The sequence below is a fragment of the Odocoileus virginianus genome, chromosome 5, assembly GCF_023699985.2.
Source record: "Odocoileus virginianus isolate 20LAN1187 ecotype Illinois chromosome 5, Ovbor_1.2, whole genome shotgun sequence".
In the NCBI taxonomy this organism is placed as follows: Eukaryota; Metazoa; Chordata; class Mammalia; order Artiodactyla; family Cervidae; genus Odocoileus; species Odocoileus virginianus.
The window spans coordinates 24478525-24496436 of NC_069678.1; the positions used below are offsets into that span (position 1 = coordinate 24478525).

Genomic DNA, 17912 nt, shown 5'->3' on the forward strand with positions numbered 1-17912 from the left:
AACTAGTTGAACTGCCCCACTGTTCTCAGAGGAGAACAGTGCCTGCCTAAGCCCCTCAGTATGGAAATTCTGGAACTGCCAATATGACTCACCATGTCCCTAGTTTTCCAGAGTAGAAAGCTGAGAAGCATCCTTCACTCCTTCCTCCCTCCCTCCCCCTAATCCAGACGGGTCCCCGAGTCTGGTTGGTTGGACTTCACACAGTCTTTACATTGTTCTCCTCACCTTCTTTTACCCTAGTTATGGTGTTCATTACCTCCCACCCCATCTCCCTGTCTGACTTCTTCACTCTCCACATTACCCCTCTATAACCCCTCCGTGGTCCCCAGTTGCCCAGGTAAAGTTCAGCTTACAGAGGACAAGGCTCTTCTCAGATTGGTTAGCTCTTCTCTGGATCTCCCCTCACTCACCTGGACGGGACTCCAGCCTTCACATTGCCAGGCTCTGCACACCTGCCTTCCTTCTCACAGCTTGGTGTCCTTTGTCTGAATACTCATCCCGTCTTCTCATTCAATGTGTCATCCCTGAGGGCAGCAACTGTGTCTGCCTCATCTGCGGCTATATCTCCTGGATCATGGTATTTATTCACCAAATACATGTTGACTCAATAAATACACTGCAGATCCAGTTCGGATGTAATATCTTCTGTGAAGCCTTCCCTGACTTCCTTAGTCAGAGTATTGCTTACTCTTTCCTCTGCATCATAGAATTCTGTGTTTCTGTGCTGTTTTCCACATTAGACTATGGGAGAGCCCTTGGATCTTCTGGATCTAGGCATTCTTCTGGATCTGGCAATCAGTAGGTTCTTAGTAAAAATCAGGTAGGTGGGTAGACAGGAGGACAAGTCATCTTGGAATGAGTTTTCTCAGAGCAGAGTTCTCTGTAGCTTGTCTTAGCACTAGATTGCTCTGCCTTAAGGCACCTTTCTTTCTTCTGGGTGTTTGACAGTTCCTTTCTGTCAAGTGCCTCCAAATAACTCTTCCTGATAAACGTAGACAACCTTGTGATTGCCCCTACTTTGAAAAATGCTCCGAGTTGCAGAGTGACATTTATACTTACAATGTTTTTATTTTTGTACATATCAATTTATAATGTTCTATCTGCACAGGCCCAAGAGAAATGCTAAGGGCTGGCAGTATTGGAGGAGTGGAATTTCTTTTCTGCTTCTTTTTAACACACCTTAATTTATTAATCTCAGTTCTTTGGCATTATTTGTTAGTAGAAGCTATTTATGGAACTCTTGAATGGAAAGGAAAAACTCAAGTAGTGATAGAATGGGTGATAGGTAGGAGCGGCTGTTTCTACTTTGACTGAACAGGTTTACTGTCTCACATGAAGAGTTTAGGGATGATACATCAATCAGTCACTGTGGAAGCATTCATGGAAGCTTTAAAAATAGAGATTATTTTCCATTGCTGGGAGACTAGCAGAAGAATTTAAAAGGCTTTTACAAATGTTTTGTGGCCTTGGGACCTTTTCTTTAAGCAAAATACAAATAAAACAGATAAAAAAGGAACCTGACTCAAAGGGAACCTATGGGTATCCTTTGAGTGGCCTTGAAGGAACATGGTTTGAAAACTATTGTGCTAGATATTGATGATTATAATCAACAGAAATTAAAGTTTTAAAAGGATTATTTATAAATAGTAACTCCTTCCCAACTCCTCTGTCTTCTCCATAGTATATCCTTTCATACAGATGATGAAACTGGCACTTTTATTTTTTTTGGCCAAGGCATGTGAGATCTTAATATCCCAACCAGGAAATGAATCTGGGGCCAGGGTGGTGGAAATGCCTGGTCCTAACCACTGGACCACCAGGGAATTCCCATGAGGCCTTGACATATGAAAAGTGGGAGGCCGTGAAATAGAGCAGGAAGAGAGGAGGATAGTTAGATAGCATCACCCACTCAGTGGACATGAATTTGAGCAAATGCTGGGAGATCATGGAGGACAGAGGAACTTGGTGTGCTGCAGTCCATGGATCCACAGAGTCGGATACGACTTAAGAACTGAACAACAAGCATGATAATAGAGCAGTTAAAATACTCAGAGTGTAAGGTAGCCTGAATTTTAAATCCTGGCTTTGCCCTTGGATGAGCTGTGTCATTCTGGGCAAGTCAAAGAATCTTTTTCTCTCTCAAAATCCTTGTCACTATGACTGACCAAACGGCATGCCTACCTGTTAACACAGTAAATGGGCAAACGAGGGCAATCCATGCAGAGTGATGCAGTAAATGCCCAGTGAGGGTTAGCTCACTGCTGTCACTGTCGGATTCTGTTGTTTGTCATCGTTCTTATCAGGAGGGACAGAGCTGGAATGTGAGCCTTTCACTCATCCCACTCTAGTTGATCTGTATTTTGTGCTAAAATCCAGTAACCTGTTTCTCACTATTGTGTTTACTGCATGACAGAAATGACATTTATGTCGTACCCTTTGTTTCAGTGAAACCCACGTGGAAGATGAAGAGGGTCTATATGACTGTGTGTATGGGGAGGATGAAGGTGGCGAGGTATACGAGGACCTGATGAAGGCGGAGGAAGCTCAGCAGTCGGTAGGATTTTGACCTGGCTAGGACGTTTCTAAGTTACTGAGTGTTTTATAAGGAAAGTGATTACTTGAAGGACTAATTAATATAATAATTATAATTAATACAATATTTATGCTATAATTAACATTATAATAAATACAATAGTTATAATTAGTTGTTTAATTTCTGCTCGAGTCGCCTTTTGTTTTCTTATCTTGCTTTTAACTGTATAACCATGACTTGTTAGTCTTAATTATTTTATTAGGAAAGTGATTATTTGAATGGCTAACTAATATGATAATTATAATTAATAAAATAAAGTAATATTCATGTAATAAGTATATTAATTGCAATTGTAATGAAATGATTGTAATTAATATAATAGTTAAAATTATTTAGGTAACTTCTGCTGGAATCATTTTTTGTTTTCTTTTTAATGTTTGAAAAATGTTAGTCGCTCAGTCATGTCATACTCTTTGTGACCCCATGGAATGTAGCCTGTCAGGCTCCTCTGTCCATGAAATTCTCCAGGCAGGAATACTGGAGTGAGTAGCCATTCCCTTCTCCAGGGGATCTTCCTGACCTAGCAATTGAATCCAGGTCTCCCACATTACAGGCAGATGCTTTACCATCAAAGCCATCCCTTTTTATGTATAATTGTATAACCATGACATGTTGTTGCATTTGGAGGCATATGAACATGATGTTGGGCTTCCCACGTTATGCTAGTGGTAAAGAACCTGTCTGCCCAAGCAGTAGACACAAGAGATGTGAGTTTAATCCCTGGGTCTGTAAGATGCCCTGGAGAAGGGCGTGGCAACCCATTCCAGCATTGTTGCCTGGAGAATCCCATGGACAGAGGAGCCTGGTGGGCTACAGTCCGTAGAGTTGCAAAGTGTTGGACACAACTGAAGTGCACAAAATGTGACATTGTGCAGTTCAGAACATCCATAGGGAATCTCTGGTCTAATCCTTTCATTTTACTAGTAGAAAAATCAAGTCTGAGAGGTAAAGGGCATGCCACCCAGCTAAATAAAGCAGAGCGGCAATAGAGCATAATTTCAGGGAATCATAAAATTATACTGTTATGAAAGGAAATCTCTTACAAAGCAGATAAATCTACTTTAAATTTGATGTGGCATAAAATATATGTTAAAGAATATTTCTTCCTGTTTGTTAGGAGTTGATATAAGGTATTTTCCTTTCTTTTGTTTCATTATAGGTCTCCTAGCATCTTTTTGCTATTTTATAAACCTAGTTTCAGATATTACCATAGTCAATATGAGCCCACAAAACTATCTGCATGAAAATATGTAAAGCATTCAGAATTACTTTCAATGATTTTCTCATCTGTAATTTGAAATAGAAAAGAAAAAGAAAAAAGTCAGTTGCTTAAACTTCTATTAACATAGTCTTTTTTTACACAAAAGCCTTTCTTCATGAGCTAGGTGTAGTTTAGGTTTCTTCAGTACTTTGATGAATTCTCTCAGCTCTCTTTGACCTCTTGCATTTAATAAAAGGCTGGCAAGTTGTCTGATGTCCAGGTAGGGAGCAGCAGCTTCTGTGGGATGAAAACAGATTGGCTGGCCTGTGTTTGGTAAATGTCATAAATGTGTGCTTTAACTTGCTGCACCAGCTGATTGGACACCTGTGGCAGCATTTTAAGTGTTTTAGGTGACAAAGTATTGTCTGTGCCCCCTTAAACTATCAGCTGCTTTGGGCACCAGCAGATTCTTCACTGTCTTTCCCAAGGACTGTCTTCACTGAGCTGACGATGCTGGGCTGTCCATGTGGCCCAGGGTGAGCAGTGATGATGACAGAATGCATACGGCACTTCTAGTCCACTCCTCAGGGTGTTAGGCGCACCACATGGGTTATCTCATTTACAGATCCTTGGGCTGGGTACTGTAATTTTGTTTTATAGATGAGAAAATTGAGACAGAGAAATTAGGTAACTTCTTCACAATGACAAGCTAAATGACAGTAAAACTGGTCCTTGAACCCAATTCTGTCTGGTCCCCAAACCTTTGGTCTTCTTACCATGTTCTTCTGCCTGTAGTCTTAAACACTTAGTAAAAACCAAACATCAAGATGTTAACTCCTGAAAAAATATTTTAAGATTTTTTTACTTATCAAATATCCTTTTATGATTTTTTGCAGTTATTTCTATAGCACTTGTATGCTGTACATTGAGAAAATGGTATTAGACCATTCATAATGTTTCCAGATTGAGTTATAATAAAATAGATGCTTCAGTTTAAAGAGAGTATACTCATAGTATATTTTTAATTATCTCAAACCTTTGCATTTACATTGTTCACATTTTTTTAAAAAGCAAAGTGTGTTAGTCATTCAGTCGTGTCCAACTTTTTGTGACACCACGCAGCCCATCAGGCTCCTCTGTCCATGGGATTCTCCAGGCAAGAATACTGGAGTGGGTTGCCATGCCCTCCTCCAGGGGATCTTCCTGACCCAGAGATTGAAGCTGGGTCTCCTGCATTGCAGGCAGGTTCTTTACCATCTGAGCCACCAGGGAAGCCCTTTAAAAGCAAAGATCCTTCACAAATGCAGTTCAATGTATCTTTAAGTTATTTGTGTTATTAGAATGGAAGGCCTGGGAATTCCCTGGTGGTCCAGTGGTTAGAACTCCATGCTTCCACTGCAGGGTGCACGGGTTCCATCCATGATCAGATAATTAAGATCCCACAAGCTATGCAGCATGGCCAAAACAAAACAAAAGAACAGAAACAAACAGAAAGGAAATCATGGTGTTAGAATGGAATGCTTAAAAATGAAATAATTTTTATTTCTATCTTCTACTGAAGAGATTAACATATGAATTTGATCAAATAATTTTAATTTGAAAATTCTAATTGTAGAAATGTCCAGAAAATGATATACGAAGTTGCTGCCTAGCAGAAATTAAGCAGACAGAAGAAAAATATACGGAAACCCTGGAGTCAATAGAAAAAGTAAGTCATTAGGTATTCTCGATTTTCACACACAGTAAGTCACCTACATACGAACCTCTATGTTGTGAACTTTCAAAGATGTGAATGTATGTGACAGTCCCTATATGCCAGCTATTGTACTGTACTTTTTGAGGTACTGTACTATAAGATTAAAAATATATATTTTTTAATGTGTATATTATTTGTGTGAAAGGTATTATAAACCTGTTACAGTAAAGTACTATATAGTTGATCGTGTTAAGTGGGTACCTAGACTAACTGTTGAACTTGAATTTCCTCATGCGCTTTCAGAATGGAGCGCATTTGTCTGTCAGGGACTTGCTGTACTGCCTTTATAGTTGATGCATTAGGCTCAATGTTTCTGCAGTGTCTGTGTATTCTGATATTCAGTATAATTTTGGATTTAAAGATCTCAAAGCAGATTTATTCGTCCCACAATCCCATAACGATTTATTGATTTCTTAGTGTCTGAATGGCCCTAATTTAGGGACTGAGGGTATAGCCACCAACACAACTAAACTCAATAGTTCTCCTGACTCTGATGGGAGGGTTTATAATCTGAGCAAGTAAGTATGTCAGGTGGTGATAAGTCCTCTGAAGAAAAATACGGCAGAGGAAGGGGATAGTGAGTGATGGGGGAAGCTGGTGTTATCTTATGTAGAGTGGTAACGGAAAGCCTCTATGGTCAGGTCATATGTAAGCAGACAGCTGAGTGAATTGAGGAGCGAGCCACGTGAATATCCCAGAGTGGACGATCCCTGGGAGAAGGGCCCTCACGTGGGACAGTGTTCAGTGCGCTTCAGTGAACAGAGCAGGCCCGGAGGCTGAGGCAGACTGTGTGCAGGGGAGGCTGAGATGGGAGGCAGACTGTGTGCAGGGGAGACTGAGATGGGAAGCCTGCGGAGCCCCCGAGGCACAGGGGGCATGTGGGAACACCTGGCTCAAAGCCGAAGTGTCGTGAGTAGCAAAAGTAATGGGATCTGATGTAAGTTTTTAGCAGCTCATTCTGCCTCTTGTCAGGCAAGGGTGGAAATGGGGGAAAATATTAGAAGAACATTGCAGTAATAAAGTTGACAGAAAGTGATAGTATTGGTAAAGGTGGTAGAGAGTAGTCAGATTCTGAATAAGCTTTGAAAGTAGAGCCTAGTGGATTTGATGATGAATTAGGTAAATGATGTGTGAACAAGAGCAATCAAGAACACTAGGTTTTTATGACAATGGTGACTGAGATGGGAAAGGATAGGTGTGTGATCATGAGTCTGCTGGGACCTGCTACATTTGCAATACCTATTATCGGGATGTGTTGAGGAGGAAGTTAGATATATGTGTCTGACATTTGGTGGAAAAGTTGAATTGATGTATAAATTGGGCCTTTATCATTATGCAATGGTGTTTAAGGCCTTGGCACTAGAGGAAACCACCAAATGCTGATAGAGAAGAGGTTTAAGATCACTTCTGGTGACTTCCACATTTGGAGGCTGGGAGAATGAGAACCAGCAGACAGTTTTTCAAGTTTAAAAAAATAGATGAAGGTGTGAAAGAATTGTTTAAGACAATGAGAGGGTGAATGTACTGGGATTATATAGTGTGAAGGTTCAGTTGAGTTCTGTGATTATTTTTTGAACTAGCTATCAGTATAGCTTCTGTTTAACTTCTTAGGTACAGGCACAAAATATATGGAAAGCTAGATTTAACCAGCTTTTCATTTTTCCAGAAAAAAAAAAAGAGTAAGGGTATTTGCAGGGCAGTGATTCTGATGATGACTAGTGGAATGTACACTGGGTAAGAAGGGAAGTGAGGATATGAGGGACTGTGGGATGATCAGGGGACGGGCAGACCCAGTAGGTTGGAGAGGTCTTTGTAGGAAGAGCTGTAAAGGTAGGAGGGTAGAGGTCAGCTTCAAATTAATTCTCTGGAGCACATGCAGTGGTTGGTAATGACAGGGTCTTGGGCTATGATCACAAGAGGAGCTCAGCTAGAATGGGGCACAGATTGTTGGAGTTCAAGGAAATAAGAGGCCAGGATATTGGAAGGATCATCTACATAGTTACTGAAATGGTCAACAAGAAAGATGGGGTAGTAATGAACAAGAGATATGATAGGCCAGGAACTAGAATTCTCAAGGAATGAAAGGGAGTGATCCCTAAATTGCATAAGCAGATTATTTATCTCAGAGATCTAGAATCTCCACAAAGCATGTGAGGGATATTTTATATTAGTCCTTAAATATATCTCCAAAATGTTGCCATTGTTTGCCAATTCAGCCAATGGCATTCTCTCTCTTTTTTTTTTCTTTTCTTAATTTTAGAAGCACTTATAGGCCAAATCTTTTATTTCATATTTTAAATCTATTAACCTGTATTTATGTCTTATATCTCTGTTCAAGTATTGAATCTTTATGACAGAGAAAATAGTTTCTGCTTTTTTCTTGGTATTCATAAAACTGATTAATTTTCAATAAATATTTATTGCTCCTTGATGAAAAACTGTCATATGGATTAGGATAAGTTGTGATTAATTATTACCCCTCTCTTCTCTCCTGGTAGTATTTCATGGCACCATTGAAAAGATTTCTGACAGCAGCAGAATTTGATTCAGTATTCATCAACATTCCTGTAAGTAAAAATCACTAGTAAAAATTGAGCTACACTTCTATAAAATCTTTATTTACTTAGTGGTTCTCTACTTGAACATCATATTCTCTAAGAAATTTAACCCAATTTTCTGCCTCCTGAGTTCTTATAGTCTTATTTTCTGGAAATAACTGCCATGTCATATTGTCAACCAAAAATCAATCAAAATGTATGCTGAACACAAATGGATAAGACTCATGTATGTAATTGTTTGTCATGACAAGGTAGCCCCAGTTAATCCCTGGTGTTACAGTCTCTTTGTCTCAGGGGAGTTCCCTTCTGCCCGACTCCTTGCTCTCTGTTCTCCAGCCCCATCTTGTTCTCGACCCCATCTTACAGACACTGTCCTGGCTTCATCCCTCTCTTCCACTTACTGTCATTCCTGAAGTTCCCTTCTGCTTTTTGGTGTTTTTTACTTCTGGTTATAACATAATAAACTTCCATTTCTGAAATACACTGTTTCCTTCTGATAAAACTATCTATTTTAATAAGATGTGAAGAACTTTTCTTCACATTTATACAGTCATTACAAATTTCAGGGTACCTTATAATCCTAAAAGAATATTTACTAAGAAGCCTAGAAGCAAGCCAAGTGCAATACTGTGTACAGTCTTGCTAGGCAAGATTCAACTTCTTAGTCCTCTGGAATTGGCCTCGGTTTTAAGATATAGCTTTTATATACAGTATATAAGCTTTGATGTACAGGCTTGCTTGTGTCCCCTGTGAGGTCCCTACTATTATGATTCCTTTATATTTAGTGTTGCTGTGCACGAATTGATGACCTGTGGCATGTTGTCCTTGTTTCCTGATTATGGCCAAATGAAGACATTCTTATTGATTTGTAACAGAAAGAAGAAAAAGCTCGCAATTATCAAATGAATGTTTAGCATAAAACAAGCCACACAGGAGATTCCTTAAAAATCTGGAAATAGAACTGCCATATGACCCAGCAATCCCACTGCTCGGCATACACACTGAGGAAACCAGAATTGAAAGAGACACATGTACCCCAGTGTTCATCACAGCACTGTTTATAATAGCCAGGACATGGAAGCAACCTAGATGTCCATCAGCAGACGAATGGATAAGAAAGCTGTGGTACATATACACCATGGAATATTACTCAGCCATGAAAAAGAATACATTTGAATCAGTTCTAATGAGATGGATGAAACTGGAGCCTATTATACAGAGTGAAGTAAGCCAGAAAAAAAATCACCAATACAGTATACTAACACATATATATGGAATTTAGAAAGATGGTAACGATAATCCTATATGTGAGACAGCAAAAGAGACACAGATGTATAGAAGTCTTTTGGACTCTGTGGGAGAAGGCGAGGGTGGGATGATCTGAGAGAATAGCGTTGAAACATGTATATTATCATATATGAAACAGATCGCCAGTCCAGGTTTAATGCATGAGACAGGGTGGTCAGGGCTGGTGCACTGGGATGACCCAGAGGGATGGGATGGGGAGGGAGGTGGGAGGGGGGGTTCAGAATGGGGAACACAGGTACACCCATGGCTGATTCATGTCAATGTATGACAAAACCACTACAATATTGTAAAGTAATTAGCCTCCAACTAAAATAAATAAATTAAAAATAAAAAGAAAACAGATAACCAACAAGGACCTACTGTATAGCACAGAGAACTCTATTCAATATTTTGGGATAATCTGTAAGGGAAAAGAATCTGAAAAAGAATATATATATATGTATGTGTGTGTGTATATAACTGAATCACTGTGCTGTATACCTAAAACTAACACAACATTGGAAATCAACTATACTTCAATAAAAAACAAATTAAAAAAAAACAAGCCACACATTCTAGGAAGATAAGCATCAAACCAGTTATATATGGTCACCGTAACTTAGGACCTGTTTGACAGTCCTTACTCTAATGGCTTTTCCATGCTCCTCAAAAAAGTGATAGAGAAAAAAAAAGTGATAGAGGAAAAAAATAGTGATAGGGCCAACATACTTGTGTTTTACTTACACCTGCTGAGGACAGGTAAGCCCCGCAGTCCGTATATGCTGCAAGGTACAGGGGAAGAGGTAGTCGGAGAATTGACACTTTGACTTGAGTCTCGTCGTTTCCCAGCTGTGGTATGTGTTTTACCGTCTGACTGAAAATGACTTGCTTATCAGGAAAAATGTGAAATCCTTGAGTTTTGAGTTGCCCTATTAAACGGCCTACTACAATTTATTTGCTGCTTATTTATGCCATTAGTTGTCTGGTTTCAAGTAATTTAGTCTGATGATTGTTAGTGTAGCTCCAGGACACCACTAATGGACCCAAGTACAAATCTACATGTTCATGTCCCAAGGACATGAATCATTACTTTATCCTGTCAATAAAACATTATGCATTTGGGTAGTTTTATTTAAAAATTTAAAGTGATTATAAAATGAAAATGAACTGTACATATTTTTTTACAAGGAGTAAATTACCCTTTAATAACTAGTGAGATAATTTCTCTTTCCACAGGATACTGACATTTTGAGTCAGATCTGAAATGGCTATTTCCATGTACATGGCCTCTCTCCCTCCCTTCCCCTCTCCTCTTCTCCTCCCCTCCTTTCCTTTCCCCTTGTCTTTTCTTTCTCTTCTCTCCTTCCCCTCCCCTTTCTTCCCCTCCTCCTCTTCCGCTTTTTCACTGATGGGAGCAGGTTTATATATTGAGGGCATTCAGCAGATCTTTGAATGGCAAGTCTGGCAGCAGTAGGGATGCTGAGCTCCAGGTGATGGGTTTTTTGTTGTTGTTGTTGTTTTGATTCCTAATTTCTCTTGCCATTGTTTTCTTTTCTAAGGAACTTGTGAAAGTTCATCGGAACCTAATGCAAGAGATTCATGATTCCATTGTGAATAAAAATGACCAGAACTTGTATCAAGTTTTCATTAACTACAAGGAAAGGTAACTTTTGCATTTTAAACTTCGTGGCTATTAATTTGTAATTACAGTGAGGGTTAGTATTAAAATGTCTCATAAATAGCTGTAAATACGGTTCATTAAGATACTACCTGGGAAGTAATTAGAACATGGGACAGTTAATCTCAGGATGGTGGTTGAGCTATATATATATATATATACCAGGAAAAAAGAAAAAAAAAAGAGTTCCAAGTTTTGCCCTGAACACCAGAAAGTGTAGGTTCTTGTACAGACCTATCACTCTTGAGTCCTATACATAGACTTCAAGAGGTCATCTTAATTCTCTGAGCCTCCTTTTCTTTGTCTGTAAATGTTAGGGGTACATTAGTTGGTACTTACTGCTTTTTCCAACTCTAATAGCTTATAATTCTCTATTTTGGAGGATTAGATTCACAGGCAAAGTCAATTTCTCTTTCGGAGTTTGAAAAAAATCTTCTGAAACTTTCACATGAATTAGAAGTACCAAGGAATTTTGCTTAAAATATAGCACTCTCTTTTTAAATCAAGCCCTATAGTTCATAGTACCCAGAAGTGCCTAATTAATTGCTTTGTGTCAACATTAGATAAATATTAATATAGTAGTATTTCTTCCACCAGAGAGCTAAAAGAAACAATAAATTAACCAGACTCTCTGCAAAAATTGGTGTCACTCCAGAGATACCCTTCCTAAAGTAGACTCAGACCCCATGCAGTATGAATGATCTCCTATCCAGCACAGCTCAGGCCTCTCATTCCCACTTTTCAGATAATGTATTTTTCTTAATTAAAAAGTGGGAAGGAGTAGGAAGTTTTATTAATGAGTGGAGTTGTAACTGGTGATTACAGTGAAATTGTAATAGAAAATAAAACTGTTCCTGAGTGAGTATAAACAGTATACAAGTTGATCTCTAACAGAAACTTGAACAGAAATTTTAATTTTATTTTTGATGTATACATGTACTCCAACAATGTGTGTGTGTGCATGCTAAGTGTCCGACTCTTTGCAACCCCATGGACTGTAGCCCTCCAGGCTCCTCTGTCCATGGAATCCTCCAGACAGGAATACTGGAGTGGATCCCCATTTGCTACTCCAGGAGATCTTCCTGACCAGGGATAGAACCTGAGTCTCTTGTGTCTCCTGCATTGGCAGGCAGTTTCTTTACCACTAGCACCACCTGGGAAGCCCACTCCAACAATATTAACAGTCATTAAATTTGATTGTAAAATCTGCCTGCTATAAAAATGTACATGGAATCAATTCCGTTCAAATTTGGAAATTAAAAATAGTCATTTTTAATACCATAAATATGATGACCCTAATTCTGGGACTGTAAGTATGTGTGTGCTCAGCCGCTAAGTTGTGTCTGACTCTTTGTGACCCCATCAACTTAGCCCGCAGGCTCATCTGTCCATAAGATTTTCCAGGTAAGAATACTGTAAGTGTGGTGTGTGTTCAAAGAAATGAGAAAACTGAGGTTCTGAGTAATCTGTCCAGGGTTACCTAGAAAGTAAGAAGTGCAGGATGAGTGAGATTTGCTTTGGTTATATCTAACTGTGGATTTAAGTAGATGGATTTCCTCTTCTACTTTAATCTTGCCTTTTTGTCCTCAGCTTTCTTTCTCTTTCCCTTTCAGGTTGGTTATTTACGGGCAGTACTGCAGTGGAGTAGAGTTGGCCATCTCTAGTTTGGACTACATTTCTAAGACAAAAGAAGATGTCAAACTGAAATTAGAGGTGCCTGTTTATTTTTTGTTTGTATGTGTCATAGAGTAATATAAACTGAAACAATATATTTATTCTCATGATCAATGCAACTGTAAATTTCCATGGATTCTAAGTGTGATTTCATAAAATATTAGATAGCCCTCTAAAATAATAATGTGGCAGTAATGACAGTAGTAAAATAGAATATTTATGGCCTTTTTACATGGATTATTTCATTAGGCCCTCATGACTTTGTCAAATACATACAATTAATTTTCTTATTTTATGGATAAGAAAGCCAAGGTTCAGAGAGATTATGAGTAATTTACCCAGGGAAGTAAAAGGTACAGGATGAGTAAGCTATATGTGAGATAACCTATATATAGATTTAAGTTATTTATTGAAAGTATAAGATATTTAGGGGCAGATGTATAAAAAGGGCATGGATATTGCCCATAAGAAGTAAGACAAGATACATACACATATGATGAGATTAAGTAGTAAGCACTCTTTGCCAGGGCTCCATGAGTAAGACTGAGTAATTACTTCAGTATGGTTAGACTATAGAAGATTTATCTAAAGAGGTGGCATTTGAGTTAGGTCACTAAAGAATGGGGTAGGTCTTGATAGATGAGATTCCTTGTAGGAAATTCTGTAAGAATTGGTATGTCTTGACCAGAAGAGTCAGGAAAGGTTGAGAAATGGCAAGTAGATTAGTATGAGCAAAGCACCTGGTAACAATGGAAAATAAGTCTGGAAACTGTGTTGTCATTTTTTTTTTTTTTTGTACATCTTTTTTTTCCCCATAAGAAGAGTTTACACTTTCAAAAAACTTTTGAAAAATGATTATTTGTGTGTTATATGAATTGTCATTTCAAATATATTATCCATATGTTTGGATCTTCTTAAAGTTCAGGTAGAGATATATAATCCACTCCTAGGTGACTGTGGGTGGCTTGGTTGGCCTTCTCATACCCTCTTTGCTGCTGATTGTTGGGTTTCACCACAAGGTCAGGTGATAAACAAGGAAAAATAGGTAGAGGATTTGCATATCTGGTCTGATTTCCTAACTCATAATTCCCACAAAGGGGAACTGTTGGTGAGAAAGTTTGCACATCAACAGGCTACTAAGTAACTGTACTAATTTTATATCATAGATCCTTCTTTCTTACCTCTTACAATCCCTTGATGATGTGGATCTTGTGTCTGGAGATGATTTAAGTCACCACTGAATGACATCCTTACCACCTTATTTGCTGAAAGGGCTTCTGCTCCTCTTTAGAGAACTGAGCCTCCTAAGTTCAAAACTGTAGGACATCTTGAGTCAAATTAAAATATGACTCAAGTTAAAACTTTACAGCTTACACAGTGATTACCTAATAAAGCTACCAGTAAGGCAGTATTTTAAAAATAAAGATACATAATTCTCATTCAAGAGAAGAGTCAGCAAGTGGTCAATCAAACCTTCATTATATTCTCAACATTATTTTTGAATGTTACTCCCCCTTCTTTTCAGAGTCACTGTCAAAATCCTGCCCAATAAGCACACCTTCAATCTCTAGAGTTATAGTTTCTGTAGTCATTGTAAATCTTAGGGAAAGAGAGACCCTCAGACTGAGTTTGAAGGCTGAGTGTGAGGTGATGCTGGTTGTCTGTTCTCTAGCTGAAATGTCCCTATTTCTAACCATGGGCCTGATTTGGAAATATTTAATCAAATACTTACTATAAGCCTTCAAAACATAGTCTTTGCTAAAACTGTCTTCTGCAAGTCTCAGCATGGTAGAGGCAAAGCTGCCATATAGATGGTTTCTTCCTGCCTTCCTCATGTCTTCTGTTTTGTGGTTATTTTTATTCTTGACGATTTCTGCTTTTTTTTCACCCTTATTGTAGAACCACAGTAACATGGGGTAAAGGGTAATGGAGTCCCTTTACCTTACTCTAAAAGGTGGCTCACCACTGTTCCAATTTCTTTTCAATTAGGGTTAAGAGTTGAGGCTAAGCACTTGACTGAATGTTGTGGAAGAATCATTTCTACCCTTTATTTACTTTCAATACTAATAAGCATTTTACCTTTAGGAGATCTCAGCCCCCCAACTGTAGTTAATGCCAGCAGTGTGTTAGATTCTTTACTTCTTGAGCCTATAACTTAGAACTTGAATTAATTTTACCCCAAAAGTTTTAAACTGATTTCCATACATAAAGTGAGTTTTAAATGTATAACATTTTTGTTCTTAATGTTGTGTTATGATGGCATAACATAACACGTGTAAGATACAACCTCAGTTTCCGAGGAACTTAAAATGCAGCTGGCAAAATGAGACCCATTCATTACAATAATATTAGCAGTTTGACCTCCTAGTTGAGACCCATGATCCATAACTTGCTACAAGCTATGGAAGCAAGAAATCAGTTGAAATAGTTATCCATCCAGTGAACTGCAGCAATTTACAAGACATAAACTAACATGTCAGGATGTGTCCCCAGTTCTTGCCTGAGAGCTCTAGTCAAACACTCACTAACTCAATATGGTCATTGGAGCTAATGGTATTTGTTTCTATAGTCCTGATAATATATCTTCCATGTTCTGGAAAAGCTAAGTATGGGCAAAATGGAAACAGAAGAGTATTTTCTTGAATACAACTCCTTCCATGAACTGGAAAATTCCTTGGTCTTGGTTATGTAATTGTCTGAGGATTTTGGACTTACTAGGTTGCTCACAAATAAAAATATTTTTATGGCACCTTGTTTTTTTTTTTTTTTTGAATGAACTCATGAATATGTAAGCAATAGTAAAATCAGAAAATCAACCCATTCAAGGTCATACAGCCAAGAGTTCCCAAACTTGATTTAAATTCAGGCTTTGACACTACAAATTGAAAGTACTCTCCTCAAAGTTGTAGTTAACATCAAAAGAGTGAACCAGTTAATACTACTTTTCAGTAAACTTTTAAGAAAGTAGAGTGTGAGATTAAAAAAAAATAATACTGGAGGCTTTAAAAACTTTGATTTCAGTAGTGGGTTTATATTTTAGCAAATTTTTTGAGTCAGTCATTCCATTTCATTCATTTCAACTAACAAATTCTTAAGAGGTATAAAAATATATTAAGTTTAGTCACTCAGTCATGTCTGACTCTTTGCAAACCCATGGACTGCAGCATGCCAGGCTTCCCTGTCCATTGCTAACTCCCAGAGGTACTCAGACTCATGTCCATTGAGTTGGTAATGCCATCAAACCATCTCATCCTCTGTCATCCACTTCTCCTCCCACCTTCAATCTTTCCCAGCATCAGGGTCTTTTCAAATGAGTCAGTTCTTTGCATCAGGTGGCCAAAGTATTGGAATTTCAGCTTCAGCATCAGTTCTTCCAATGAATATTCAGGACTGATTTCCTTTAGGATGGACTGGTTGGATCTCCTTGCAGTCCAGGGGACTCTCAAGAGTCCTCTCCAATACCACAGTTCAAAAGCATCAATTCTTCAGTGCTTCAGCTTTCTTTATGGTCCAACTCTCACATCCATACATGACCACTGGTAAAACCATAGATTTGACTAGATGGACCTCTGTTGTCAAAGTAATGTCTCTGCTTTTTAATAAGCTGTCTAGGTTGGTCATAGTTTTTCTTCCAAGGAACAAACATCTTTTAATTTCATGGCTGCAGTAAACTTCTGCAGTGATGCTAGAGCCCCCAAAAATAAGTCTGTCACCATTTCCATTGTTTCCCCATTAATTTGCTATGAAGTGATGGGACCAGATGCCATGATCTTAGTTTTCTGAATGTTGAATTTTAAACCAACTTCTTCACTCTCCTCTTTCACTTTAATCAAGAGGCTCTTTAGTTCTTCGCTTTCTGCCATAAGGGTGGTGTCATCTGCATATCTGAGGTTATTGATATTTCTCCCAGCAATCTTGATTCCAGCTAGTGCTTCATCCAGTTCAGCATTTCTCATGATGTACTTACATACATGTTAAATATGCAGGGTGACAGTATACAGCCTTGCTGTAGTCCTTTCCTGATTTGGTACCAGTCTGTTGTTTGTTACATGTCCAGTTGTAACTGTTGCTTCTTGACCTGCATACAGATTTCTCAGGATGCAGGTCAGGTGGTCTGGTATTCCCATCTCTTTCAGAATTTTCCACAGTTTATTGTGATCCACACAGTCAAAGGCTTTGGCATAGTCAATAAAGCAGGTAGATGTTTTTCTGGAACTCTCTTGCTTTTTTGATGATCCAACAGATGTTGGGAATTTGATCTGTGGTTCCTCTGCCTTTTCTAAATCCAGCTTGAACATCTGGAAGTTCATGGTTCATACACTGTTAAAGCCTGGCCTGGAGAATTTTGAACATTATTTTGCTAGTGTGTGAGATCACTGCAGTTGTGCAGTAGCTTGAGCATTCTTTGGGATTGCCTTTCTTTGGGATTGGAATGAAAACTGACCTTTTCCAGTCCTCTGGTCACTGCTGAGTTTACAAATTTTCTGGCATATTGATTGAAGCACTGTCACAGCATCATCTTTTAGGATTTGAAATAGCTCAATTGGAATTCCATCACCTCCAGTAGTTCTGTTTGTAGTGATGCTTCCTAAAGCCCACTTGACTTCACATTCCAGGATATCTGGCTCTAGGTGAGTGATCACACCACTGTGATTATCTGGGTTGTGAATATCTTTTTTGTATAGTTCTTCTGTGTATTCTTGCCACCTCTTTGGTCCATACCATTTCTGTCCTTTATTGTGCCCATCTTTGCATGAAAATTTCCCTTGGTATCTCTAATTTTCTTGAGGAGATCTCTAGTCTTTCCCATTCTATTGTTTTCCTCTATTTCTTCCTCACTGAGGAAGGCTTTCTTATCTCTCCTATATAAAAATATATTAGGAAAGATATTATACATATATATTTATGACAATAATGAAAAGACCCACAAAGCACAGAGAGATAGAACAATTTTGCTTGGGACTATTACTAACAGCCTAGAAGTAAAGCTCTTCAAGAGGGTGATGAATTTTGCTTGAAATTAGAGAAAGCACATGGCAGTTGGTGAGAACCGAAGTCATGATGGTGGGGAAGGCACATAATGGATCTGATGAATGGGACTTGTTCTTGATTCCTGGTCCATAGGCCTGCTTGGAGAGACTGGTGAAAGGTTAAGTGCTGAGTGG

General features: G+C 38.5%; 1 protein-coding gene across 3 annotated transcripts in view; it reads left to right on the forward strand.

Annotated features, from left to right (window-relative positions):
- VAV3 (vav guanine nucleotide exchange factor 3) overlaps positions 1 to 17912 on the forward strand; it is a 439383-nt gene that overhangs the window by 198695 nt on the left and 222776 nt on the right. For all 3 annotated transcript variants that reach the window (XM_070467721.1, XM_070467720.1, XM_020869586.2), the window contains exons 5-9: positions 2446 to 2554; positions 5410 to 5502; positions 8049 to 8117; positions 10955 to 11058; positions 12687 to 12786. In XM_070467721.1, coding sequence (XP_070323822.1) covers positions 2446 to 2554; positions 5410 to 5502; positions 8049 to 8117; positions 10955 to 11058; positions 12687 to 12786 — 475 coding nt within the window. The remainder of the gene's footprint in view (positions 1 to 2445; positions 2555 to 5409; positions 5503 to 8048; positions 8118 to 10954; positions 11059 to 12686; positions 12787 to 17912) is intronic.